General features: G+C 48.1%; 1 protein-coding gene across 1 annotated transcript in view; it reads right to left on the reverse strand.

Moving 5' to 3' along the window:
• Positions 1-27,681, reverse strand: part of LOC144507633 (microtubule-associated serine/threonine-protein kinase 1-like) — a 118,866-nt gene that overhangs the window by 19,584 nt on the left and 71,601 nt on the right. Inside the window, exons 16-21 of the mRNA XM_078234789.1 lie at positions 19,498-19,663; positions 17,219-17,320; positions 12,252-12,374; positions 10,810-10,919; positions 4,966-5,129; positions 2,252-2,505 (exon numbers count right to left, since the gene is read on the reverse strand). Of these exons, the coding sequence (XP_078090915.1) occupies positions 2,252-2,505; positions 4,966-5,129; positions 10,810-10,919; positions 12,252-12,374; positions 17,219-17,320; positions 19,498-19,663 (919 nt within the window). The remainder of the gene's footprint in view (positions 1-2,251; positions 2,506-4,965; positions 5,130-10,809; positions 10,920-12,251; positions 12,375-17,218; positions 17,321-19,497; positions 19,664-27,681) is intronic.

Raw genomic sequence — 27,681 nt, forward strand, 5'->3', positions numbered from 1 at the left:
TGCTGAGGTGAATAGTATGGATACAAAAGTCTGAGGTCACGTACCAACCGACTCAAGAACAGCTTCTTCCCTGCTGCTGTCAGACTTTTGAATGGACCTACCTCGCATTAAGTTGATCTTTCTCTACACCCTAGCTATGACTGTAACACTACATTCTGCACCCTCTCCTTTCCTTCTCTATGCACGGTATGCTTTGTCTGCATAGCGCGCAAGAAACAATACTTTTCACTGTATCCCAATACATGTGACAATAATAAATCAAATCAAATCAAATTAAACAAAAGTCTGAGATCATATGCCAACTGACTCAAGAACAGCTTCTTCCCTGCTGCTGTCAGACTTTTGAATGGACCTACCTTGCATTAAGTTGATCTTTCTCTACACCCTAGCTATGACTGTAACACTACATTCTGGCACTCTCTCCTTTCCTTCTCTATGAACAGTATGCTTTGTCTGTATAGCGTGCAAGAAACAATACTTTTCACTGTATCCCTGATGAAGGGAATTTAATCATAATATCCAACATAGGGAACTTAGCAGCTAAAATTTTAATATAAAGTTTTGAAAATAAATACAAAAACTAATAAAGGCATTAGAAGTCATTAATGTTCATTGTTAAATTTGCCAGTAAAGGCCAAGGCTTTCTTGTATCAGAGAATTGACTGAAAAACATGAAAACTCAATCACAGTGTAACTTGAACATGGTACGATATGAAACCATCCATTGTTTAAAAGGACAGATTATACACATTTCTATTCAAGAACAAGGAGGTTAGCCTGGGACTTCTGCCAGATGTATAGGCCCGCATCCAACTGGTCTAACCTCCTTGCAAAACACTGAATAAGTTAAAAGTATAATTTTGTATTGCTAAGCAACAAGGATGCCATTTTTATTTTGGAGTATACGTCCGATAGTTGAACGGACAAATGGCAAATCAATCAGATTATAATTCGATTTGAGAATGCGTCATGAATAGATTGACAAGTTAAATGAGATCATGTTCAGTTAATTGCTGGGCTGTAGCTATGATAACCAAATTCTCATAGAATCCCGACAGTGCAGAAAGAGGCCATTCTGCCCATCGAGTCTGCACTGGCCACAATCCCACCCAGGCCCTATCTCCGTAACCCCACATATTTACCTTGCGAATCCTGCTGACACTAAGGGGCAATTTAGCAATGGCCAATCAACCTAACCTACACATTTTTGGACAGTGGGAGGAAACTGGAGCACCCGGAGGAAACCCACGCAGATGTGGGGAGAACGTGCAGACTCCACACAGACAGTGACCCGAGCCGGGAATCGAACCCAGGTCCCTGGCGCTGTGAGGCAGCAGTGCTAACCACTGCGCCGCCGTGCCGCCCTAATTGTATAATTGTCCACGTTTTTGGCACGCAAGTGGAGATCTGTGGAGGAAACCCGAGGTGCTATCGCATCACCAGACTCCCCCTTCAGCCTAAGTATTATATTTGTCTAATCTATGTCTTTTGTTCTTTGTATTGTTTGCATGTTTTATAACAAAACTAGTTTGGAAATAAATTTTATTACGCTTTAAATCTGCGTTTCATTTACCTTTGCGAGAAATATGAAACAGATTTATTTTTTAGTATTTAAAATAATCGGGCCACCAGGAACAGAATTCCCCACTACAATCCCAATACATGTGACAATAATAAATCAAATCAAATTTTAAAAAGATACATTTAAGAGGAAGCTGCATGGGGCAGCACGGTGGCCCAGTGGTTAGCGCTGCTGCCTCACAGTACCAGAGACCCAGGTTCAATTCCCGGCTCGGGTCACTGTCTGTGTGAAGTTTGCACATTCTCCCTGTGTCTGCACGGGTTTCCTCCCACAGTCTGAAAGACGTGCTGGTTAGGTGGATTGGCCATGCTAAATTCTCCCTCAGTGTACCCAAACAGGCGCCGGAGTGTGGCAACTAGGGGATTTTCACCGTAACTTCATTGCAGTGTTAATGTAAGCCTTACTTGTGACTAATAAATAAACTTTTACTGTAAAAAGCTACATGAACACAAATGGGAGAAAGGAATAGAAGGATATGCTGATAGACTTAGAGATAGAGGAGGCTTATGTAGAGCATTAACTCCAACATGGACAGGTTGTACCGAATGGTTTATGCTGGCGATTCTATGTAATTCTACCGTTCTTTAAATCAAGCGGAAAATATTACCAGACTAGCATAGACTATTACACTGACTGTCAATACGCATCCCATACCTGGGAATGTTGGACTGCTGCCGGCATTTCCCGCACTGATGGCGCTCTGCCCTTCCATATCTTTCTGCCGTGAATCCGACTGGCTGGCCTGATCTTGGACCGGCGTCACCGTCTGCACTTCCTGGTGCTTGTGCGTGGCCTCAGTGTCATCCTCCAGGGGCGTGGCAAACTTGTGGGTGTCCATCAGCGCGGAGAACCTGCGGCGGACGGTGAGAGGTGGGCTCGAGTCGCTCTCGCCGTAAGAGGACTCGGACGCAGAGAGGCGCTTCCTGGAAAGAGCGAAGATCGGAGGATTTGAGTATAGGGATAGGGATGTTTTGCTGCAATTGTATAGGGCGCTGGTGAGGCCACACCTGGAGTATTGTGTGCAGTTTTGGTGTCCTTATCTGAGGAAGGATGTCCTTGCTATAGAGGGAGTGCAGCGAAGGTTTACCAGGCTGATTCCTGGGATGGCAGGTCTGTCATATGTGGAGAGACTAAATCGGTTAGGATTATATTCACTGGAGTTTCGAAGAGTGAGAAGGGATCTCATAGAAACTTATAAAATTCCAACAGGGTTAGACAGGGTAGATTCAGAAAGAATGTTCCCGATGATGGGGGAGTCCAGAACTAGGGGTCATAGTTTGAGGATAAGGGGTCTTATGAGGAGAGACTAAGTCGGTTAGGATTATATTCACTGGAGTTTAGAAGAGTGAGGTGGAGATGCCAGCGTTGGACTGGGATGGGCACAGTAAGAAGACTCACAACGCCAGGTTAAAGTCCAACAAGTTTATTTGGTAGCACGTGCTTTCGGAGCACTGCCCCTTCATCAATTTCATTCACTCACCTGATGAAGGAGCAGCGCTCCGAAAGCTCGTGATTCCAAATAAACCTGTTGGACTTTAACCTGGTGTTGTGAGGCTTCTTACTGTTTGGAAGACTGAGAGGGGATCTCATAGAAACTTATAAAATTCTAACAGGGTTAGACAGGGTAGGTTCAGAAAGAATGTTCCCGATGGTGGGGGAGTCCAGAACTAGGGGTCATAGTTTGAGGTTAAGGGGTAAACCTTTTAGGACTGAGGTGAGGAGAAATTTCTTCACCCAGAGGGTGGTGAATGTGTGGAATTCACTACCACAGAAAGTAGTTGAGGCCAAAACATTGTGTGATTTCAAGAAGAAAGTAGATATAGCTCTTGGGGCTAAAGGGATTAGGAAATTGAATTTGATGATCAGCCATGATCAAAATGAATGGCGGAGCAGACTGGAAGGGCCGAATGGCCTCCTCCTGCTTCTTGTTTCTATGTAAGGGGGGGAGGCATCAGAGCAAACTTAAACCTCAGCACCCCCAAGGCTGTGTGGCAGTCACCTTCCCCTCCTCTCACATGGTTATCCCGAACAATATCCTAACTGATCCACGTTGAAACAAAACCAAACACTGTGATGCTGCCTCATAGCGCCAGGGACCCGGGTTCGATTCCCGGCTTGGGCCACTGTCTGAATGTCTGGCAGCCTCTCAGTGCATCAAAGACTGAGACATTGGGACAGTTTGGCCAAATTCCTGATCAAAGGAATGGCTTTTAAGCAGCATTTTAAAGGAGGAGGAGGAGGTGAATGGAGAGGAAATCCCAGCGCTTCGGGAACAGGCCGCTGAAGGACACAACAGCCAGTGGTGTGCTTTGGAAGTGGGTAATGCAGAAAAGAGTTGGAGAGGCTTTGAAATCTCGAGGGGCTGCAGGACAGGAGGATGCTACAGAGATAGTGAGGGCAAAAGAGAAAACACTGGAAAATCTCAGCAGGTCTGGCACCATCAGGAAGGAGAGAAAAGAGCTGACGTTTCGAGTCCGGATGACCCTTTGTCAAAGCTAAAAGGCACAGGAAGTGGGACCCCTCTGCTTTCAATTTATTTAATTTTTAACCGTCCTCTACCTTTTATTTCTTTCTTGTCTTTCTTTATTTTTCTTGCCCTCCCACTCTTTCCCCCTATTTTATTCCACCTTTTCTCCCCCTTTGCTTCCCTTTTCCCCCCTTCTTCACAATTTTACCTCTCTCCCATCCATCTCCCCCCTCCCCCAACATCTTCATCTGTCACAGTTTACCCTCTAATTCCAGCCTCTCTGCCGTTTGGCCATTCACACCTTCTATTCTCTCTATGGACTGCCATTAGCAGCCTTTCCCCTAGTTTTTGTGGCTACGACTCATCTTTCATCCCCTCTCCCTACAGTAAATATCTCCCACTTTCTATGCCTTTCCTCTTTGACAAAGGGTCATTCGGACTCGAAACGTCAGCTCTTTTCTCTGCTAAACAGATGCTCCCAGACCTGCTGAGATTTTCCAGCATTTTCTCTTCTGGTTTCAGATTCCAGCACCCGCAGTAATTTGCTTTTATCCAGAGATGGTGAGGGATTGTAATGTGGAGGTGCTGGCGTTGGAATGGGGTGGGCACAGTAAGAAGTCTCACAACACCAGGTTAAAGTCCCAACAGGTTTATTTGGTACCACGAGGTTTCGGAGAGCTGCTCCATTCACCTGATGAAGGGGCAGTGCTCCGAAAGCTCGTGTTGCTAAATAAACCTGTTGGACTTTAACCTGGTGTTGTGAGGCTTCCTATAGTGAGGAATTAGATTATGAAGAAAATAATTTTTAAGAAGGATTAGAGAAGGAGCGTGTGCGTGTTAACTAGACTGGCATACTTGAAGCTTAGGTATAAGAGGAGAGGAAACTTTATCGCAGCAGTATAGCTGCCCTACATACATCTCTGGAGAGCTTGTTCTCCAACTCTTGTCCCGGGTTCCAGTGGCGCTCAAGCCCTCCATCTTGTCACTCTTTTCCTCCTTATGCTTGTTTAGATTCCGACGGGTGACCACTGGAGCTTTCTGTTCCTCATGCTGAGTGAGACGCTCCATACTGCTGTAAACCTGCACACATCGCAACCCAGTGTTAGCATAACATAGAAACATAGAAAAAAACAGAAAAACTACAGCACAATACAGGCCCTTCAGCCCACAAAGTTGTGCTGAACATGTCCCTACCTTAGCGATTACTAGGCTTACCTATAACCCTCTATCTTACTAAGTTCCATGTACTTATCTAAAAGTCTCTTAAAAGACCCTATCAAATCCGCCTCCACCACCGTTGCTGGCAGCCCCTTCCACGCACCCGCCACCCTCTGAGTGAAAAACTTACCCCTAACATCTCCTCTGTACCTACTCCCCAGCACCTTAAACCTGTGTCCTCTTGTGGCAACCATTTCAGCCCTAGGAAAAAGCCTCTGACTGTCAACTCAATCAATACCTCTCAACATCTTATACACCTCTATCAGGTCACCCCTCATCCTTCGTCTCTCCAAGGAGAAAAGGCCAAGCTCACTCAACCTATCCTCATAAGGCTGCCCCCCAATCCAGGCAACATCCTTGCAAATCCCCTCTGCACCCTTTCTATGGCTTCCACATCCTTCCTGTAATGAGGTGACCAGAACTGGGCACAGTACTCCAAGTGGGGTCTGACCAGGGTCTTATATAGCTGCAACATTATCTCACGACTCCTAAACTCAATTCCTCGATTGATGAAGGCCAGTACACCATACGCCTTCTTAACCACAACCTGCACAGCTGCTTTGAGCGTCCTATGAACTCGGACCCCAAGATCCTTCTGATCTTCCACACTGCCAAGAGTCCTACCATTAATATTATATTCCGCCATCCTATTTGACCTGCCAAAATGAACCACCTCACACTTATCTGGGTTAAACTCCATCTGCCACTTCTCCGCCCAGTCTTGCATCCTATCAATGTCTCGCTGCAACTTCTGACATCCCTCCACACTATCCACAACACCTCCAACCTTTGTGTCATCAGCAAACTTACCAACCCATCCCTCCACTTCCTCATCCAGGTCATTTATAAAAATCATCACTCACTTACCCCTAGCCACACATGCAGATTGGCGAGGTATGGGAGACCTATTCAGCTGTATCAGAGAGTCCCTACAGTGCAGGAGGTGGCCATGTGGCCCATCGAGTCTGCACCCAACCAGGCCCTATCCCCATAACCCAATGCATTTACCCATGCTAGACCCCCTGACACTGAGGGGCAATTTAGCCAGTTCACCTAAGCCGCACATCTTTGGAGTGTGGGAGAGGAAACCGGAGGAAACCCACGCAGACACGGGGAGAACGTGCAGACTCCACACACTTTTGTTCATATAAAGTATTCAAAAAAATAAAATAATCAGCTTTCTTTTGAAAAAAAGTACTATCTGTGGAGAAGCAGTTGCTTAACTTGTGCCTCTGATAAAGTTACAATCAGTGAGGTCACAGACAGTGACCCAAGTTGGGAATCGAACCCGGGTCCCTGGCGCTGTGAGACGCTGTGCCACTGTGCCACTGTACCCCGGCACCTTCAGACGAGGAAATTGGAGGAGGGGAAAGGAATTTCAAAACCCAATGGAATCAACGGTCGGAAGTTTCCAGGCCTCTCACGCCAGCGGAATTTTCCAGCCCCGCCGATGTGAACAGTGATTTCAATGGTTCACTGGCCCACCAGTAGGGGAGAGGGGCTGGAAAATTCCAGCCAACATCTCTGGGCGGCACGGTGGCACAGTGGTTAGCACTGCTGCCTCACAGTACCAGGGACCTGGGTTCGATTCCTGGCTTGGGTCACTGTCTGTGTGGAGTCTGCACGCTCTCCCCATGTCTGCGTGGGTTTCCTCCGGGTGCTCCGGTTTCCCCCCACAGTCCGAAAGACGTGCTGGTTAGGTGCTAAATTCTCCCTCAGTGTACCCGAACAGGCGTCGGAGTGTGGCAATTAGGGGATTTTCACAGTAACTTCATTGCAGTGTTAATGTAAGCCGACTTGCGGCAATAATAAATCAACTTGAATCAGCTAAAGCAGGTTATCTGATCGTTATCACAGCGCTGCTTGTGGGAGCTTGCTGTGCACAAAATGGCTGCTGGCTTTCTGACACGACAGCAGTGGCTACACCTCATTGGCTGTGAAGCGTTTCAGGACATGCTGAGATCTGGAAAGGCGCTATATAAATGCAAGCCCCTGAAACTTCCCTCTGGGAAATGGTATTTCCCTGGTTCCTGATTTTCTGTTATCTTCAATGGCCGGAATATCGTGACAACAAAAACCTGTTAATGAGACAAAACATCCCAGGAGCATTCTAAGGCAAAATCTGACGTTTTATGACACATTAGGGTAAGTTAAATGCTTGGGTAAGAGGTTTAATTACAGATGTAATTAAGAGGGAGAACCTGAGGGTGGGATTTACTGGCCGCGCTCACCCCAAAACCGGAAAATCCCGCCTGAGGTCAACAGACCTTTGCATGGTCCGACCCCCTCCGCCTGCCCGCTACGATTCCCGCGGTGGGCAGGACAGGAAAATTCCTCCCAAAGACACAGGGGTGGCACGGTGGCACAGGGTTAGCACTGCTGCCTCACAGGGCCAGGGACCCGGGTTCAATTCCCAGCTTGGATCACTGTCTGTGTGGAGTTTGCACGTTTTCCCCATGTCTGCGTGGGTTTCCTCCCAGAGTCCAAAGATGTGTAGGTTAGGTGGATTGGCCATGCTAAATTGCCCCTTAGTGTCCAAAGATGTGCGGGTTAGGTGGATTGGCCATGCTAAATTGTCCCTCAGTGCCCAAAGGTATGCAATTAGGTGTATTGGCCATGCTAAATTGCCTCATAGTGTCCAAAGATGTGTAGGTTAGGTGGATTGGCCATGCTAAATTGCCCCTTAGTGTCCAAAGATGTGCGGGTTAGGTGGATTGGCCATGCTAAATTACTCCTTAGTGTCGGGGGATTAGCTAGGATAAATGCATGGGTTTATGGGGACAGGGTCTGGGTGGGATTGTTGTCGGTGCAGACTCAAAGGGCCGAATGGCCTCCTTTTGTACTGTAGGGATTCTATGATGCTACAACAGTTTATTTTGGAAGCAAATTCCAGGAATTCCAGAGTCTCGGCAGCTGAAAGTATGAAGATTCAAGCTGGAAATTTGCAAGATGCCAGATTGGAGAAGTGCAGTTACATCGGAGGGTTGTGGGGCTGGGGGAGGTCACAGAGAGAGGGGAGGTCACAGAGAGAGGGGAGGTCACAGAGAGAGGGGGGATCACAGAGAGAAAGGAGGTCACACAGAGAGGGGAGGTCACAGAGAGAGGGGCGGTCACAGAGAGAGGGGCGGTTACAGAGAGAGGGGAGGTCACAGAGAGAGGGGAGGTCACAGAGAGAGGGGAAGTCACAGAGAGATTGGAGGTTACAGAGAGAGGGGAGGGATGAGGCTACGGAGGGATTTGGAAACAAGGATGCGAATTTGAAATTCGAGGCACTGGTGGGCCTGGAGCCAATGTTGGTCCGAGAGCTCGGGAGCGCTGGGTGAACGGGACTTGGTAGGTATGGTAGTGTTTCGGAGGAATTCAAAGTTTATGGATGGCTGCCAGTGCACAGTCATAGAGTCATAGAGGTTTACAGCATGGAAACAGGCCCTTTGGCCCAACTTGTCCATGATGCCCTTTTTTTAAACCCCGAAGCTAGTCCCAATTGCCCGGGGGGGCGGGGGAGTCGGGGGGGGGGGGGGGGAGTGGGGCGAATGTGGTGGTTTTCTCCTTCATTCTGTGCTGTAGTAATACTGGAAACCTGTAGGTGTCACTACACGCTCTCGAAACCTCCATAGAGAGAAACAGTGGAAGAAAGAATGGAATCAGTACAGAAAATGCTGGAAAATCTCAGCGGGTCTGACAGCATTCGTGAAGAGAGAACCACCTCTGACGATGGGTCATCCAGAACCGTTGGCTCTATTCTCTCTCCACAGCTGCTGTCAGACCTGTTGAGATTTCCCGGCATTTTTCTGTTTATGTTTCAGATTCCAGCATCCACGGTATTGTGCCTTTATTACATGAGGAAGATTGGATGGTAGGTGACGTACAAAGGATGGAACGATGGCTAATGCACTCAGCCTGTAGAGACTTTCTCTTTCCGATGTAGCAGGTACAACATGCCATCGATTCACCTAAGCTTTGTTAAAAGGAAAGTTGTGGGAACCTCTTGTTCAAAATATTCCTCAAATCTATATATTTGGAGTAAAGCATTGAAAAGACATATCTTACAGCACTAACAAAGGCTAGAATTTTACCGTCCTGCCCGCCACAGGAATTGGAGCGGGCGAGGGGCGGACAATGGGAAGGCCCGTTGACCTCGGGCGGGATATTACAGTTTTAGGACGAGCAAGGCCATAAAATCCCACCCATTACCTCACATTTTTAGCCATTTTGTGCCTCTGGAGGAATTCCAGTCACCTCTTGGACAGGAGAAACGGTCTACATATTGTCCTGCCTGAGGTTTGATTCTGTCTGTATAGCGCACAAGAAACAATACTTTTCATTGTATACTCATAAATCAAATCAAATCAAAGGTTGATTTCAGGAAGGCATACGGCATGCTTGCCTTCATCGGTCGGAGCATTGAATATAAAAATTCGCAGGCCATGCTGCATCTGTACAGAACTTTAGTTAGGCCTCATTTAGAATATGGTCGCCACACTACCAGAAGGATGTGGATGCTTTGGAGAGGGTACAGAAGAGGTTTACCGGGCGGGACGGCAGCACAGTGGTTAGCACTGCTGCTTCACAGCTCCAGGGACCTGGGTTCGATTCCCGGCTTGGGTCACTGTCTGTGTGGAGTTTGCACATTCTCCTCGTGTCTGCGTGGGTTTCCTCCGGGTGCTCCGGTTTCCTCCCACAGTCCAAAGATGTGCGAGTTAGGATGATTGGCCATGCTAAAAATTGCCCCTTAGTGTCCTGAGATGCGTAGGTTAGAGGGATTAGTGGGTAAAATATGTAGGGATATGGGGTAGGGCCTGGGTGGGATTGTGGTCGGTGCAGACTCGATGGGCCAAATGGCCTCTTTCTGTACTGTAGGGTTTCTATGATTTCTATGATGTTGCCCGATATGGAGGTATTAGCTATGAGGAGGGGTTGGATAAACTCGGTTTGATCTCACTGGAACGATGGAGGTCGAGGGGATGATCTGATAAAGGTTTACAAGATTATGAGGGGCATGGATAGAGTGGATAATCAGATGCTCTTTCCTAGGGTGGAAAAGTCAAGTACTAGGGGACAGAGGTTTAAGATGTGTGGGGGAAAGGTTTAGAGGAGATGTGCGAGGCAAGTTTTTTACACAGAGGGTGGTGAATGTCTGGAACGCGCTGCCCGGGGAGGTGGTGGGAGCAGGTACGATAGCGGCATTTAAGGGGCAACTAGACGAATACATGAATAGGATGGGAATGGAAGGATATGGACTCTCTAAGTGCGTACGGTTTTAGTTTAGGCAGGCATCATAATCGGCGCAGGCTTGGAGGACCGAAGGGCTTGTTCCTGTGCTGGATTGTTCTTGGTTCTTTGTTGATCCTTCATTAGAATCAATAAGTGGGCGGTTTTGGGAGCCAATTTAAACATGCCGACCAGACCTGTTGCTGAGGGCCTGTGTAATTGTCCTGCTGGGCATTCTGCACTCAGTATGCAGACAATGTCACGCACCCACTGGCCACAACAACACCGGGGCCTAAGGGAAGGGCAGGCGCACTCACACCCATGGAAGTACCTTAATAAATCGAGGTGAGCAGGAGGAAAACTGTCGAATTTCCACCGGCTCATCTTCATTCGTGTCATCTTCGTCGTAGGAATTGACGTGGTGATAGCGATCAGAGCGGGCTGCGGAGAGAGAGAGAGCGGCATTATTTCAGATCCACAGTGAGGGAGTGAAATCCCTCTCGTCACCCGAACCCTTCCACCGAGCCTGGCCGCCTTGCCCAACGCTCTTCCTGACTGGAGTTTCCCTGGACTATTATCGACCCACTCATACCCGAATTGCACCTCCCTGTTCCAGCCACCGCTCCCCCCCTCCTCCAACCCCCCGACCTCCCCTCCCCCACCGCCCCTCCCCCACCCCCGCCCCCTCCCCCCGCCCCCACACCTCTCCCCATTGCTGCTACCCAGACAGATGTGAGGGGGCCAGAATTGGTACAGACTGTCCCCCCCAAACCTCCCTTCCCCACTTCTCCTGTGTTCTCCAGCTCTCCAAGCCAAGCAGCAAGGGGTGGCGATGGCCTAGTGTTATTATCGCTAGACTATTAATCCAGAAACTCATCTAATGTTGTAGGGACCCGGGTTCGAATCCCGCCACGGCAGATGGTGGAATTTGAATTCCATAAAAAAATATCTGGAGTTAAGAAAATCTACGGATGGGTGGCATGGTGGCACAGTGGTTAGCGCTGCTGCCTCACAGCGCCAGGGACCAGGGTTCGATTTCCAGCTTGGGTCACTGTCTGTGCGAAGTCTGCGCGTTCTCCCCATGTCTGCGTGGGTTTCCTCCGGGTGCTCCGGTTTCCACCCACAGTCCAAAGATGTGCGGGTTAGGTGGATTGGCCATTCTATATTGGCCCTTAGTGTCAGGGGGACTAGCATGGGTAAATGCATGGGGTTATGGGGATAGGGCCTGGGGTGGGATTGTGTGATTGCAGACCCGATGGTTGTGGGATTGCAGACTTGATGGGCCGAATGGCCTCCTTCTGCACTGTAGGATTCTATGATTCTACTGATGACCATTGTCGATTGTCGGAAAAACCCATTTGGTTCACTAATGACTCTTAGGGAAGGAAATCTGTCGTCCTTTACTGGTCTGGCTTATGGATGACTCCAGAGCCACAACAATGGTGATGTTGACTCTCAATTGTCCTCTGAAATGGTCTAGCAAGCCACTCAGTTTCAAGGGCAACGAGTGACGGGCAATAAATGCTGACCAGCCAGTGACGTCCATGTCGAACGAATTAATAAATAAAAGAGTCAAGGTCAGATGCTTGATGGAACAGTCAATCAATGGGCACAGTCTTTTCTTCCCTGCTGGCCACTATTGAGTCTCAGAACTTTGAATCTCAAATAATTAAGTTTTAATAAAAGAATCATAAATCCTGGCAACCTCCCACCCCTTCCCCAAACCACCCCCATCCCCAACCAAAGGCCTTGCTTAGTAGAAAAGACACTTGCTGTCAAAGTAACTGGTGTCTTCTTCCGACTCCAGGTGGGGAATGAATTCCGCCTTCTGACGCAGCAAGCTGGTCCAGTCCAGGTCTTTGAAGAAACCGTGTTGCTTAACTTCATAGGTGCCTCCTACCGAGAGAAGAGAATGAGCATTAGGTTAACACAGGATTTGAAATGTTCCGGTGGTTTAGATAGTTAGACATGAGCGAACAATCGAGCGTTCTGGAGGAGTCCCATTGAGTTCCCCACTGGGCTTTCACGGATATGTTCGCAGCGCTGGAGTGGACCAAATATAATGGGTGTGAGGGTCAGAAAAATCAGCAAGAATAGGAAATTAATCAAGCATGACAATGGCTACCATTCTAGAATCACGAATGGCGCCTTGAATGTGAGGCATCCACAGAGCCAAGATGTTTTGAAGGAGCAGCAGCGGGGAGTGCTCCTACAGAACCTGGCTACCCCTTTCAACTCTGGATAAATCCAAACATAGAATCATAGGATCCCTACAGTGCAGAAGGAGACTATTCAGCCCATCGGGTCTGCACTGACTCTCTGATAGAGTGTCTTACCCAGGCCTTCTCCCCTGCCCTAACCATGTTTAGCAAGGCCAATCCACCTAACCTACACATCATTGGGCACTAAAGGGCAATTTAGCATGGCTAATTCATCAAACCTACACATCCTGGGACACTAATGGGCTAAAAATTTAGCATGGCCAATCTATCTAACCTGCACATCTTTGGACACCAAGGGACAATTTAGCATGGCCAATCCACCTAACCTGCACATCTTGGGACACTAAGGGACATTTTAGCATGGCCAATTCATCTAACCTGCACATTTTGGGACACTAAGGGACAATTTAGCATGGCCAATTCATCTAATCTGCACATCTTTGGACACCTAGGGGCAATTTAGCATGGTCAACCCTCCTAACCTACAGATCTTTGGACACTAAGGGGCAGTTTAGCATGGCCAATCCACCTAACCTGCACATCTTTGGTTTGTCGGAAAAAACTGGAGCACCCGGAGGAAACCCACACAGACACGGGGAGAACATGCAGACTTCGCACAGACAGTGACCTGAGGCTGGGATTGAACCTAGATCCCTGGCGCAGTGAGGCAGCAGCACTAACCACTGTGCTGCCCCCTATATAACAGAGAATATGCAGGGTCAACCAGAATTAATACTGGATGCATCCTGAATAGGCTGAAGCAAAGATTCAGCTGACCTGCACACATTAAGTGAGGATATTAGGGCCACTTTTTGAAATGGCACTCTCAGCTGGGTCAGACAATGAACTCCATAACTTACAGTACTTTCTATATACCATAGAATCCTTACTGTGCAGGAGGTGCCCATTTGGCCCATCGAGTCTACACCGACCACAATCCCACCCAGACCCTATCCCCATAACTCCATGTATTTACCCTAGCTAGTCCCCCTGACACTAAAGAGCAATTTAGCATGGCCAATCAACCTAACACGTATATCTTTGGACACTAAGGGGCAATTTAGCATGGCCAATCCACCCAACCTGCACATCTTTAGACTATGGGAGGAAACCGGAGCACCCGGAGGAAACCCACGCAGACACTGGGGGAGAACGTGCAGACTCCACATGGACAGTCACCCGAGGCCGGAATTGAACTCGGGTCCCTGGGTGCTGTCTAAAGATGTGCAGGTTAGGTGGATTGGCCATGCTAAATTGTCCCTTAGTGTCCAAAGATCTGCTGGTTAGGTGGATTGACCATGCTAAATTGTCCCTTAGTGTCCAAAGATCTGCTGGATAGGTGGATTGACCATGCTAAATTGCCCCTTACTGTGCAAAGATATACGTCTGGATTGTGTGTGTGGAAACAATCTCGTATCTAGCCTCCAGCTCCAAACTCGAGATGGAACTTTCACCGGCTTATTGAGGTCACACAATAAATGGTTTTTCAATTCTGTTTGTCGATGGGAGGTCAGTAACAACTTCTAAAGCAGAGCACTAACCTCCTCCCCTGGAGTGTCGCATTTCTAACAGCTTTAACCACGAAGCAGCTTTTAGCTCATTGAGATAATAGTCAGTGCCGGATAAATATGGCACTGAAACGCTGGAGTCAGGTCTCTGCTTCCATCTCAATTTCCATTAACATAAAAATTGCCAATCTGAACTTCTCTGCGCCTCAGTCTCTTTAATAACATTTCAGCAATTCAGACTGAACTGCACACACTTAACACAATCTATATGGCCACAAAAGTGATTAGATTTCAAATTGTGCTGAGTTCGCCCGTGAAACTTGGCAGTGGATGCTGCTGAGTTAAAGTGCCGAGCATTACACAGAGGGCAATTATCAAAGTGCACAATGCTTGCATTGGAAATGACAATGAATGGATACTTCCTGAAACGGGGCTGAGTGGAAGGGTTTGACTCATTGGGTGGGATTTTATGGCTCGTTCGTCCCCAAACTGGAAAATCCCGCTTGAGGGTCAACAGGCCTTCCCATGGTCCGCCTCTCGCCCGCTCCGATCCCTGTGGCGAGTGGGACGGTAAGATTCCGGCCATTGGCTCAGTATACAACACGGTGAATGAGAAAGGTTCTGGACAATGTGATTGTGTGGAGTGAGTGTGATATGAGACACACGGCCGAATTTTACAGCCCCATCATTCGGGGGGGAAGGCCAGAAAATGCTACAAGCCTTTCAAACATCCATTGACTCTGGATGACACAGTGGTTAGCACTGCTGCCTCACAGCACCAGGGACCCGGGTTCAGGTGACCGCCTGTGTGGGGTTTGCACGTTCTCCCCGTGCCTGCGCGCGTTTCCACCGACACTCCGAAGATGTGCGGGTTAGGTGGATTGGCCATGCTAAATTGCCCCTTAGTGTCAGGGGGACTAGCGAGGGTAAATGCATGGGGTTACGGTGGTAAAATCCCGCCCGACGTGTTTGGCACAGAAAACCAACCCAAGCAGGTCGGGTGGCAAGGCACGGTGGCACATTGGTTAGCACTGCTGCCTCACAGCGCCAGGGACACGTGTTCGATTCGCTGCTTGGCTCACTGTCTGTGCAGAGTCTGCATGTTCTCCCCGTGTCTGCGTGGGTTTCCTCTGGGTGCTCCGGTTTCCTCCCACAGTCCAAAGATGTGCGGGTTAGGTTGATTGGCCATGCTAAATTGCCCCTTAGTGTCCTGGGATGTGTAGGTTAGAGGGATTAGCGGGGTAAATGTGTGGAGTCGTGGGGATAGGGCCTGGGTGGGATTGTGTTCGATGCAGACTTGATGGGCCGAATGGCCTCCTTCTTCACTGTAGGGTTTCTATGATTCTATGATCCACAGGACCAGGAATCAGACAAAAGCCATCAAGTAAAAGAATAAGATCTTAGGAAGTGAAGGAGCTTTATTTTGCTTCTATTTTTGTAGGACCTGAACCGGGAATGTTTGAGTCCCTGGAACAGGAATGTATTTCATTCCCTGGTAAAGGTAACCTCTTCCTTGTTGAACACATCAAAAAAATTGTTTTTAAAAAGTTATATAAAAAACATTGTAGGACAGATGTTTTGCTAACATATCAACAGTCAATTGAGGGCAAATTTGATGGACATTCACATTTATGTCTTGACTACAGGCCCAACTATAGGCTAAAAGGGTTTTCACATTACGTTTAAAAATATGCCTCGAATTGTCAGTTTTGCCAGTGTGAAGTCTGGGTACCTGTGTAGGAGAGGTGAACCAACAGTGTATCACATCATTTCTTTAAGAAATGTTAACTGTACAAATATTTCAATATTGGTGAGGCCGCACCTTTGTATAGAACTTTGGTGAGGCCACAGCTGGAGCAGTGTGTGCAGTTCTGGTCACCTCATTATCGGAAGGACGTTATTGCCACTGGAGGGGATGCAGAGGAGATTCACCAGGATGCTGCCTGGGATGGAGCATTTAAGTTATGAAGAGAGGTTGGATAGGCTTGGGTTGTTTTCTCTGGAGCAGAGAAGACAGAGAGGCGACCTGATTGAGGTGTACAAGATTATGAGGGACATGGACAGGGTGGATAAGGAACAGCTGATACCATTAGTTGAAGGCTCAGTCACAAGGGGACATAGGTTCAAGATGAGGGGCAGGAGGTTTAGGGAGGTTTTGAGGAAAATACTTTTTTACCCAGAGGGTGGTGATGGTCTGGAATGCGCTGCCTGGGAGGGTGGTGGAGGCGGGTTGCCTCACATCCTTTAAAAAGTACCTGAATGACTTGGCGCATCGTAACATTCAGGGCTATGGGCCAAGTGCTGGCAGATGGGATTAAGTGGGAGTTCAGGTGTTTCTCATGTGTTCATAGAGTCCCTGCAGTACAGGAGGCGGCCATTCAGCCCATCAAGTCTGTACCGACCACAATCCCACCCAGGCCCTATTCCCGTAATCTCATTTACCCTGCTAATCCCCCGACACTAGGGTCAACTTAACGTGGCCAATCAACCTAACCCGCACATCTTTGGACTGTGGGAGGAAACCGGAGCACCCGGAGGAAACCCACGCAGACACGGGAAGAACGTGCAAACTCCGCGCAGACAGTGACCCGAGGTCGGAATTGAACCTGGATCCCCAGCGCTGTGAGGCAGCAGTGCTAATAACTGCGCCACCGTGCTGTCTTGTGCAGACTCGATGGGCCGAAGGGCCTCTTCTGCACTGTATGATTCTACGATACATCAGGGTAAAACATTAAACATTGACTGCACTCCAAAAGTACTCTGTTGGCTGCAAAGTGGTTTGAAACATCCTGGGGTCATGAAGGGCAATGTATCAACACAAGTACTTTCTGATAAGGTAACGCAGAAAGCAATTCGGAATGGCCACGTTAAGCGGGTGTGAGAGAATAGCTAATCGTTTCCAAATTGGATTCCCGGTGAAGGATAGGACAGACCCGAAGGCAGATAAATAATAAGAGTAAGGTAAGATCCTGAGTGATAGAATGAGCCCACTCTGGGTGTGATCGCTTACCTGTGCCCAGCCTGTCCAATGGGTTTGGCTGCAGGAGGCTGGAAATGAGGTGTTGAGCATCCGCTGGGAGAGCCTCATCGCCATCCGGCCACATGATATCATCTGGAAACAGAAAGGCAGCATCAGAAACTGGGAATACGTGGGGTTTGCCACTACTGGCCCTTCATACTTTGTGTTAAAACCATTGCGCCCAAATCCCAGTTACAGCCTCTCATTTGAATAAAATGTTGGCATTCTATTTCCCATTCAGCACTTGTCCTTTTCCTGTAACTTTAGTTAATAACTCAACCGTAGGGCGGCACGGCGGCACAGTGGTTAGCACTGCTGCTTCACAGCGCCAGGGACCCGGGTTCGATTCCCGGCTTGGGTCACCGTCTGTGCGGAGTCTGCACGTTGTCTGCGTGGATTTTCCTCCGGGTGCTCCAGTTTCTTCCCACAGTCCAAAGATGTGCCGGTTAGGGTGCATTGGCCGTGCTAAATTCTCCCTCAGTGTTACCCGAACAGGCAGCGGAGTGTGGCGACTAGGGGATTTTCACAGTAACTTAATCGCAGTGTGAATGTAAGCCTACTTGTGTCACTAATAAATAAACTTTAACCTTAGAGGTATCCTGCCTTTCACTGTATCATAAACTTTTCCTTTCAAAAGGAAGAACAAAGAACAGTACAGCACAGGAACAGGCCCTTCGGCCCTCCAAGCCTGTGCCAATCATTATGCCCCAACTAAACCAAAACAAAAACCTTCTGCCTTTACTCGGTCCCTCGATTCCCTCCCTATTCATGTACCCATCCAGATGCCTCTTAAATGTTGCTAATGTACCTGCTTCCACCACCTCCTCTGGCAGCGTGTTCCAGGCACTCACCACTCTCTGCGTCAAAAACTTCCCCTGCACATCTCCCTTAAACTTTCCCCCTCTCCCCTTGAACCTGTGCCCCCCTTGTAATCTACACTTCCACCCTGGGGAGAAAGCCTCTGACTCTCCACCCTGTCTGTGCCTCTCATCATTTTGTAGACCTCTATCAGGTCTCCCCTCAGCCTCCGTCTTTAGAATGAAAACAATCCTAGTTTATCCAACCTCTCCTCATAGCCAACACCCTCGAGACCAGGCAACATCCTGGTGAACCTTCCTTGCACTCTCTCCAAAGCTTCCACGTCCTTCTGGTGGTGTGGCGACCAGAACCACACGCAATACTCCAAATGCAAACCAACCAAGGTTTTATATACCTGCAATGTGATTTGCCAACTCTTGTACTCAATGCCCTGGCTGATGAATGCAAGCAGGCCACGTGCCTTCTGAATCACATCGGCCTCTCGTTCTTACCTCCCTTCCTCCACCCTTTCACTGAATCCTGTATCTGTTACATCTGGAATTTTTTCCAGTTCTGACAGAAGGTCACAGATCTGAAACGTTAACTCTGTTCCTCTCTCCACAGACGCTGCCAGACCTGCCAAGTATTCCCAGCAGTTTCACTTTACTTTCAGATTTCAAGCAGTTACTTTCTTTCAGAATAAGAGATGTCCCCTTTTCCAGGATGGCGTTCAGTGTGTCAGGTAACAAGTTTTCTGTCCGACTAATCAGATGTAAGGATCAGGATTCGAATGACCCTCACCAGCTTTGATTTGAGAGTTAACCGCTGAAAAGTCCCAACTGTTTTTTGAAATCTGGAGCATTACCCTTTCGAATAAAGTTTAAAGTTTATTTATCCGTGTCACAAGTAGGCTTACACTAACACTGCAATGAAGTTACTGTGAAAATCCCCGAGTCGCCACACTCCAGCGCCTGTTCGGGTACACTGAGGGAGAATTTAGCACGGGCAATGCACCTAATCAGCATGTCTTTCAGACTGTGGGAGGAAACCGGAGCACCCGGAGGAAACCCACGCAGACACGGGGAGAACGTGCAGGTGGAGTGACCCAAGCCGGGATTCGAACTCAAGTCCCGGCGCTGTGAGGCAGCAGTGCTAACCGCCGTACCACCATGCCGCCCACAAATGGACTATACCACGAGAGGGGAGGTGATGGCCTAGTGGTATTATTGCTGGACTATTAATCTAGAAACTCAGCTAATGTTCTGGGGACCCGGGTTCGAATCCCGCCAGCGCCAGGGACCCGAGTTGAATCGAACCCGGGTCCCTGGCGCTGTGAGGCAGCAGTGCTAACCACTGTGCCACCGTGCCATCCTAGGTTGCATGGCCACAGTTTGAACATCCCTATCCCTAGAGTATACAATCATGTACAATCACTGAGTGGATCACCCCACCCGACTGGATTCCAAACCTACCGCTGATGACTTGGCCAAACAATTCCTCAGGGGTGTCGCCAAAGAAGGGAACGCAGCCCACCAAGAATTCGTAGAGTATGATGCCCATCGCCCACCAGTCGACCGGCTTCCCGTATCCCTGTCGCACGATTACCTCGGGCGCGATGTACTCAGGAGTTCCACAAACCTGCAACAAACAGTCAGTGTCAGGGCATCTTGAAACCAGCTACTTGGCACTGCTCATGCATCACCACCCACCTCACTCCACCCCAGCCTACCATTGGCAGCTGTGCATTCAGCCACAAGTCCTAGAATCATAGAATCCCTACAGTACAGAAAGAGGCCATTCAGCCCGCATTGACAACAATCCCACCCTATCACGGTGGCACTGTAGTTAGCACTGCTGCCTCACAGTGCCAGGGACCCGGGTTCAGTTCCCAGCTTGGGTTACTGTGTGTGGAGTTTGCCCGTTCTCCCCGTGTCTGCGTGGGTTTCCTCCGGGTGCTCCGGTTTCCTCCCACAGTCCAAAGATGTGCGGGTTAGGTTGATTGGCCATGCTAAATTGACCCTAGTGTCAGTGGGATTAGCAGGGTAAATGTGTGGGGTTCTGGGAATAGGGCCTGGGTGGGATTGTAATCGGCATAGACTTGATGGGCCGAATGGCCTCCTTCTGTACTGTAGGGATTCTATCCTGTAACCCCATGTCTTTACCCTGCTAATCCCCCTGACTGTAATGGGCAAATTTAGCATGGCCAATCCACCTAATCCGCACATCTTTGGACTGTGGGAGGAAACCGGAGCACCCGGAGGAAACCCACGCAGACTCGGGGAGAACGTATGGCAAGTAGGCGGCACGGTGGCACAGTGGTTAGCACTGCTGCCTCACAGTGCCAGAGACCCAGGTTCAATTCCAGCCTCGGTCACTGGTTGACTGGCCACGCTAAAGTGACTGTCGTGTCGGAGGATTAGGGGGGGTAAATGTGTGGGGTTACAGGAATAGGGGCTGGGTGGGATTGTGGTCGGTACAGACTCGATGGTCCAAATGGCCTTCTTCTGTACTGTAGCGATTCTATGATCTACAGGCTGATTCTGGGGATGGCGGGACTGATGTATGAGAAGAGATTGACGAGGTTAGGGCTGTTTTCGCTGGGGTTCAGACGAATGAAGGGGATCTTATGGAGACTTATAAAATTCTAACAGGACTAGACAGGGTAGATGCAGGGAGGATGTTCCCGATGGTGGGGGGAGTCCAGAACCAGGGGCCACAGTTTGAAGATTCAGGACAGAGATGAGGAGACATTTGTTCATCCAAAGAGTGGTGACCCTGTGGAATTCATTACCACAGGAAGTAGTTGATGCCAAAACATTGAATATATTCAAGAGGCGGCTGGATATAGCACTTGGGGTGAATGGGATCAAAGGTTATGGGGAGAAAGCAGGATTAGGCTATTGAGTTGGACGATCAGCCACGATCGTGATGAATGGCGGGCTCGAAGGGCCTCCTCCTCCTGCCCCTATCTTCTATGTTTCTCATGTGCAAACTCCACACAGACAGTCACCCAAGGCCGGAATTGAACCCGGGTCCATAGCGCTGTGAGGCAGCAGAGCTAACCACTGTGCCACCAAGATCCCATTCTCTGAAACTCTTCGAAAACCTAGCTGCCTTTCCACATCACTCTCTTTCATGAAGATCCTTCTTACTCAGTTGGCCAAGCTTTTGGTTGTGCTTGCCTTCTTTGGCATGTTTCTCGTGTGTTTGTGAAGTCCCCCTGCGACGCTGGTCTGCATCAAAAACAACTCGTAATTCCTTTCAGAAGACGAACAACACAACTGAAGGTTTTAGCAGGATGTCAACTCAAAAGGTTTATTTAATTCCTGGATTTGCCCAAGATGCATTAATTCCCAGTACTTCCCCAGCTTAATTATCTGGGAGCAGATGGAGTTCAGTATGAGGTCATCCACTATGGAGTTAACACAGAAAGATCAGAGTATTTTTTAAATGGTGACATGCGGAGGAGTAGAGAGATTTACAGGCCCATGTTCCATGGACAGAAATAGCAAGAAAAAGCATGCATTTATATCGTATTTCGCGTGACCACTGAATGTCTCAAGCATTTTACAGACAATTAAACGCTTTTGTAAGGTTAAGAAAAAAGTGCCGGCTAACTTGCACACTGCAAACTGCCACAAACAGCAATATAATAATTTTTTTGTGATGTTGATTGGGGAATAAATATTGTCCAGGACAATATCTTCCCTGCTCCTCTCTGAGATAGTGCCATGGGATTACATCCACAGTAGCAGGTATCTGAAAGAGAGTGTGGCGATTGTCCACCCCAGCTAGCTGTAGACGGATTTTGTTTGTTCTTGTTTCCCTCAAGAAAAAAAAGAGGGAAACGATTGAACACATCTCAAGTATTTCCTCTTTTCTAACCACAGTGTTTATAAACAGGCTTGTTCTGATTGACAGTTCCAGGCTATTTCACAGCAGGCAGCAGCCTTCACTTTCAGCATTCTGCAGAGACCGTTCCCCTCCGGGATAACCTAGTCCACTCCTCCACTATACCCAACATCTCTCCCGTCACTCATGGCACCTTCCCATGCAATCGCACAAGGTGTAACACCTGCCCCTTTACCTCTTCCATGCTCACCATCCAAGGTCCAAAACACTCATTCCAGATTAAGCAGAGTTTCACTTGCGCCTCTTTCAATTTAGTGTCTTGCTTTCGCTGCTCCCAATGTGGTCTCCTCTATATCGGAGAGACCCAGCGTAGACTGGGTGATCGCTTTGCTGAGCACCTTCGGTCTGTGCGCAATCAGGACCCTGACCTTCCGGTTGCTTGCCATTTTAACACACGATCCTGCTCCCATGCCCACATGTCTGTCCTTGACTTGCTGCAATGTTCCAGTGAAGCTCAACGCAAACTGGAGGAACAGCATCTCATCTTCCGGCTCGGCACTTTACAGCCTTCCGGTCTCAACATCGAATTCAACAACTCCAGATGATTAGCTCCACCCCACCTCCACCCCTTTGCTTTCATTCTATTTTATTTAATGTTTTTTTACTGTTCTCTACCTTTTATTTCTTTATTGTCTCTCTTCATTTTTCTTCCCACTCTTTTCCCCTACTTTATCTCCCTTCCCTTACCTTTTCTCCCCCTTTGCTTCTCCTTTTCTAAATCTTACCTCTGTCCCATCCATTTCCCCTCCCCCAACATCTTCATTCCAGCTTCTCTGCCGTTTGGCCATCCACACCCTTTATTCTCTCTATGGGCTGCCATTAGCAGCCTTTCCCCTGGCTTCTGTGGCTATGACTCATCTTTCATTCCCTCCCCCTGCAGTATAAATATCTCCCACTTCTCTACGCCTTTCAGCTTTGACAAAGAGTCATCTGGGTTGGGGATGCTATCGTTGTCATGTCTGTTGTAGGGGGAGGGGGAGCCTGTCAGGGAACGCTGTGATGGGGGCAGGTTCTATTTTTAATTTCTTTGCATCGGGATGATCTTCTGAAACCTAAGTTTCTGACAGGCAAGCGTTAGGTCATGGGACATGCACATTCTTTTTCAGCTATCTGCTATCTGTCTACATCAATAGGGACGAAATAGAAATGGTCGAGAGCTTCAAGTTTTTAGGTGTCCAGATCACCAACAACCTGTCCTGGCCCCCCCCCATGCCGACACTATAGTTAAGAAAGCCCACCAACGCCTCTACTTTCTCAGAAGACTAAGGAAATTTGGCATGTCAGCTACAACTCTCACCAACTTTTACAGATGCACCATAGAAAGCATCCTTTCTGGTTGTATCACAGCTTGGTATGGCTCCTGCTCTGCCCAAGACTGCAAGGAACTACAAAAGGTCATGAACGAAGCCCAGTCCATCACGCAAGCCAGCCTCACATCCATTGAGTCTGTCTACCTTCCCACTGCCTCGGGAAAAGCAGCAGCATAATTAAGAACCCCACGCACCCCGGACATTCTCTCTTCCACCTTCTTCTGTCAGGGTAAAAGATACAAAAGTCTGAGGTCACATACCAATCGACTCAAGAACAGCTTCTTCCCTGCTGCCATCAGACTTTTGAATGGACCTACCTCGCACTAAGTTGATCTTTCTCTACACCCTAGCTATACTGTAACACTACATTCTGCATTCTCTTCTTTCCTTCTCTATGAACGGTATGCTTTGTTTGTATAGCGCGCAAGAAACAATACTTTTCACTGTATAGAACATAGAAAAACTACAGCACAAACAGGCCCTTCGGTACAAGTTGTACCGAACACATCCCCACCTTCTAGACCTACCTATAACCCTCCATCCTATTAAGCTCCATGTACTCATCCAGGAGTCTCTTAAAAGACTCTATTGAGTTCGCCTCCACCACCACTGACGGCAGCCGATTCCACTCACCCACCACCCTCTGTGTGAAAAACTTAACCCTAACATTTCCCCTGTACCTACTCCCCAGCACCTTAAACCTGTGTCCTCTCGTAGCAGACATTTCCACCCTGGGAAAAAGCCTCTGAGAGTCCACCCGATCTATGCCTCTCAACATCTTATACACCTCTATTAGGTTCTTATACACCTCTATTAGGTGTATGCTAATACATGCGACAATAATAAATCAAATCAAATCAAATCCTTTTCCTTCTCCCCTATCTACTCTCTGAATGGTATGCTTTGTCTGTATAGCGTACAGGAAACAGTACTTTTCACTGTATACTAATGCATATAACAATAATAAATCAAATCAAATCATATCAGTAAAAACTAGTGGACAGGTACAAAAAGTAAATTAAAAAGTGAATGGGGCAAACAGCCTGTTGTTTGGGAACTTAACGCCGAGTGATCAGTCTGTTCTTCACTGAGAAGGAACATGTGAAAGATCTGTACAAAGTGTAGATCATCTTTTGGCAAAACTGCAGCCTAATTAATTACCTAATTGTAGCATGATGCTGTTTTCCATTGCCTCATGTTCCAATTTTAGCGTTGAGTTAATAAATAAACCAGTCATCATTGTGCAGAGATTGTTTTGCAATGCAGCCAGCAGAATCACAAAATTAGGAGCATCATTCGGAAATTTCAGTCAAGGCCCAAAGCCCCATAGTATTTAGTTTGTATTTTATCAGTGTTAAAAGTTGGCTTAACGCTGCGATGAAGTTACTGTGAAAATTCCCTTGTCGCCACACTCCAGCGCCTGTTCGGGTTACACTGAGGGAGAATTTAGCACGGCCAAGGGGGAGGCGATGGCCTAGTGGTATTATCGCTGGACTATTAATCAAGAAACTCGGCTAATGTTCTGGGGACCCGGGTTCAAATCCCGCCACGGCAGATGGTGGAATTTGAATTCAATAAAAAATATTTGGAATTAAGAATCTATTGATGACCATGAAACCATTGTCGGAAAAACCCATCTGGTTCACTGATGTCCCTTTAAGGAAGGAAATCTGCCGTCCTTACCCAGTCTGGCCAACATGTGATTCCAGAGCCACAACAATGTGGTTGACTCTTAAACTGCAGTTAGGGATGGGCAATAAATGCCCACATCCCATGAAAGAATTAAAAAAATAAGAACCAGCATGTCTTTTGGACTGTGGGAGGAAACCGGAGCATCCGGAGGAAACCCACGCAGTGATGGGGAGAACGTGCAAACTCCACACAGACCCAAGCCAGGAATTGAACGCTGGTCCCTGGCGCTGTGGGGCAGCTGTGCCACTGTAAACCGGAACACCTGGAGGAAACCCACACAGACATGGGGAGAATGTGCAGAGTCCGCACAGACCCAAGCCGGAATCGAACCTGGATCCCTGGCGCTATGGGGCAGCAGTGCTAACCACTGTGCCACCGTGCCGCCCCGCATGGAAGATAATACCAAGATCGAAAAAGTAAAACTAGGACAGGAGATGTGTTCTAATGTGGGAAATGTAGCACACTGTTAGTTCACAGCAGGTCACCACAACAGCAGCGAGATAAACATCATCTGTTTCCGGCATTGCTTGAGGAATAAATGTTGGCCAGGACACCGGAGAGAATTCCTCCTCAAAATAGAGAACCTCTACCTCCACCAGAGAGGCCAATAGCACCTCATGCAAAGACGGCACTTCCAACAATGCGGCACTTTCAACAGTGCGGCACCTCCAACAGTGGAGAACCCCTCCCAGTCCTACACTGGGAGCACCATCCTAGATTCCGTGCCAAAGTCTCTGGGCTGTGAACCAACAAACCTCTGATTTGGAGGTGTTGGTGCTACCCACTGAGCCACAGCTGTCACTGAAGTAGAACAGAATTACAGCAACTCACGGTGCAGCAAGGTTTGATTTCAACACAGCGAGGATGCAGCTGACTAATTATACAAGACAAACCCAGTCTAAATCTTGCACACAACGTGTAAGTTGGAGAAAGTAGCCAAGGACTGCGGGATACTGGGATCCGTAAGATGAACAAAAAATGCTGGAAATTCTCAGAAGGGTCTTCTAGACTCGAAACGTTTGGCTCTGTTCTCTCTCCACAGATGCTGTCAGGCCTGCTGAGATTTTCCAGCACTTTCTGTTTTTGTTGTAATGTTTGTCGGAGGAAAAGACCACACTGAGTTGTCAGGCCAAAGTTTGGGGCGGCACGGTGGCACAGTGGTTAGCACTGCCACCTCACAGCGCCAGGGACCCGGGTTCAATTCCAACCTTGGGTCACTGTCTGTGTGGAGTCTGCACATTCTCCCCATGTCTGTGTGTGCTTCTCCGGGTGTTCCGGTTTCTTCCCACAGTCCAAAGGTGTGCAGGTTAGGTGGATTGGCCATGCTAGATTGCCCCTTGGTGTCAGGGGGATCAGGAGAGTAAATATGTGGGGTTACAGGGATAGGATGTTGTTGGGATTGTGGTCGGTGCAGACTCGATGGGCCAAATGGCCTCCTTCTGCACTGTAGATTCTATGGTTCTATTAAAAAAGTGTTATTGAATTCACCTTCCAGGAATACGTCCGAATTATTTCTACTGACTGTAGAAATCTGTCCTAATCAATGCTTTCAAAGTGTCAGCGGAGATAGTAATCCTAATGATTGCTTTCAAGAGCAGCTCACACAGAGTCACCTCCCAATTGATGAAGGACTTGAATTGGTCGGTAGTTAAAATATAATTAAGGTGGGAAACATGGGAGGTGAGGAAGTGAAAGTCTTGATCATGAATTTATCGCTCCTCAAGCATAGGCAGCACGGTGGCACAGTGGTTAGCACTGCTGCCTCACGGCGCCAGAGACCCGGGTTCAATTCCCGGCTTGGGTCACTGTCTGTGTGGAGTTTGCACATTCTCCCCGTGTCTGCATGGGTTTCCTCCGGGTGCTGCGGTTTCCTCCCTCAGTTTGAAGGACGTGCTGGTTAGGGTGCATTGGCCGTGCTAAATTCTCCCTCAGTGTACCCGAACAGGCGCCGGAGTGTGGTGACTAGGGGATTTTCACAGTAACTTCATTGCAGTGTTAGTGTAAGTCTTACTTGTGACTAATAAATAAATAAACTTTACTGGTCAAAATGGACAGCTGGATCTATTCAAGTCTGAGAGACAGATTTTGTGAGAAAATTAAAGTTTATTTATTAGTCACAAGTAAGGCTTACATTAACACTGCAATGAAGTTACTGTGAAAATCCCCTAGTCGCCACACTCCGGCGCCTGTTCGGGGACACTGAGGGAGAATTTAGCACGGCCAATGCATCCTAACCAGCATATCTTTCAGACTGTGGGAGGAAACCTAAGCACCTGGAGGAAACCCACGCAGACACGGGGAGAACGTGCAAACTCCACACAGACAGTCACCCAAGCCGGTCCATTATAGTGCTTTAATGAAAGAACGAACTTTCATTTATATAGCACCCCTCTCAGCTTCAGCACCTTACGACCAATGAAGAACTTTTTAAAGTGTAGTGACTGTTGTATTGTAGAAAACGCAGCAGCCAATTTCCTCTCAGTAACTTTGAACAAACAGCAACGTGATAATGACCCCAGATAATCTGGTTTTATGATGTTGGCCGAGGGATATTATGGGCCAAAACATCGTGCCAATACATCCACCCGAGAGGGCAGAGGGGCCTTGGGTTTAAAGACTTATTTGAAGATGGCACCTGTTGTACACTCTCAGTCCCTCACTGCAAGTGTCAGCCCAGACTTTACACTCCATTCATTGGAGTGCGTCACTATCATTTCACCTCGGGGATTTGGCTTGAATCTG

The sequence above is a fragment of the Mustelus asterias genome, chromosome 19, assembly GCF_964213995.1.
Source record: "Mustelus asterias chromosome 19, sMusAst1.hap1.1, whole genome shotgun sequence".
In the NCBI taxonomy this organism is placed as follows: Eukaryota; Metazoa; Chordata; class Chondrichthyes; order Carcharhiniformes; family Triakidae; genus Mustelus; species Mustelus asterias.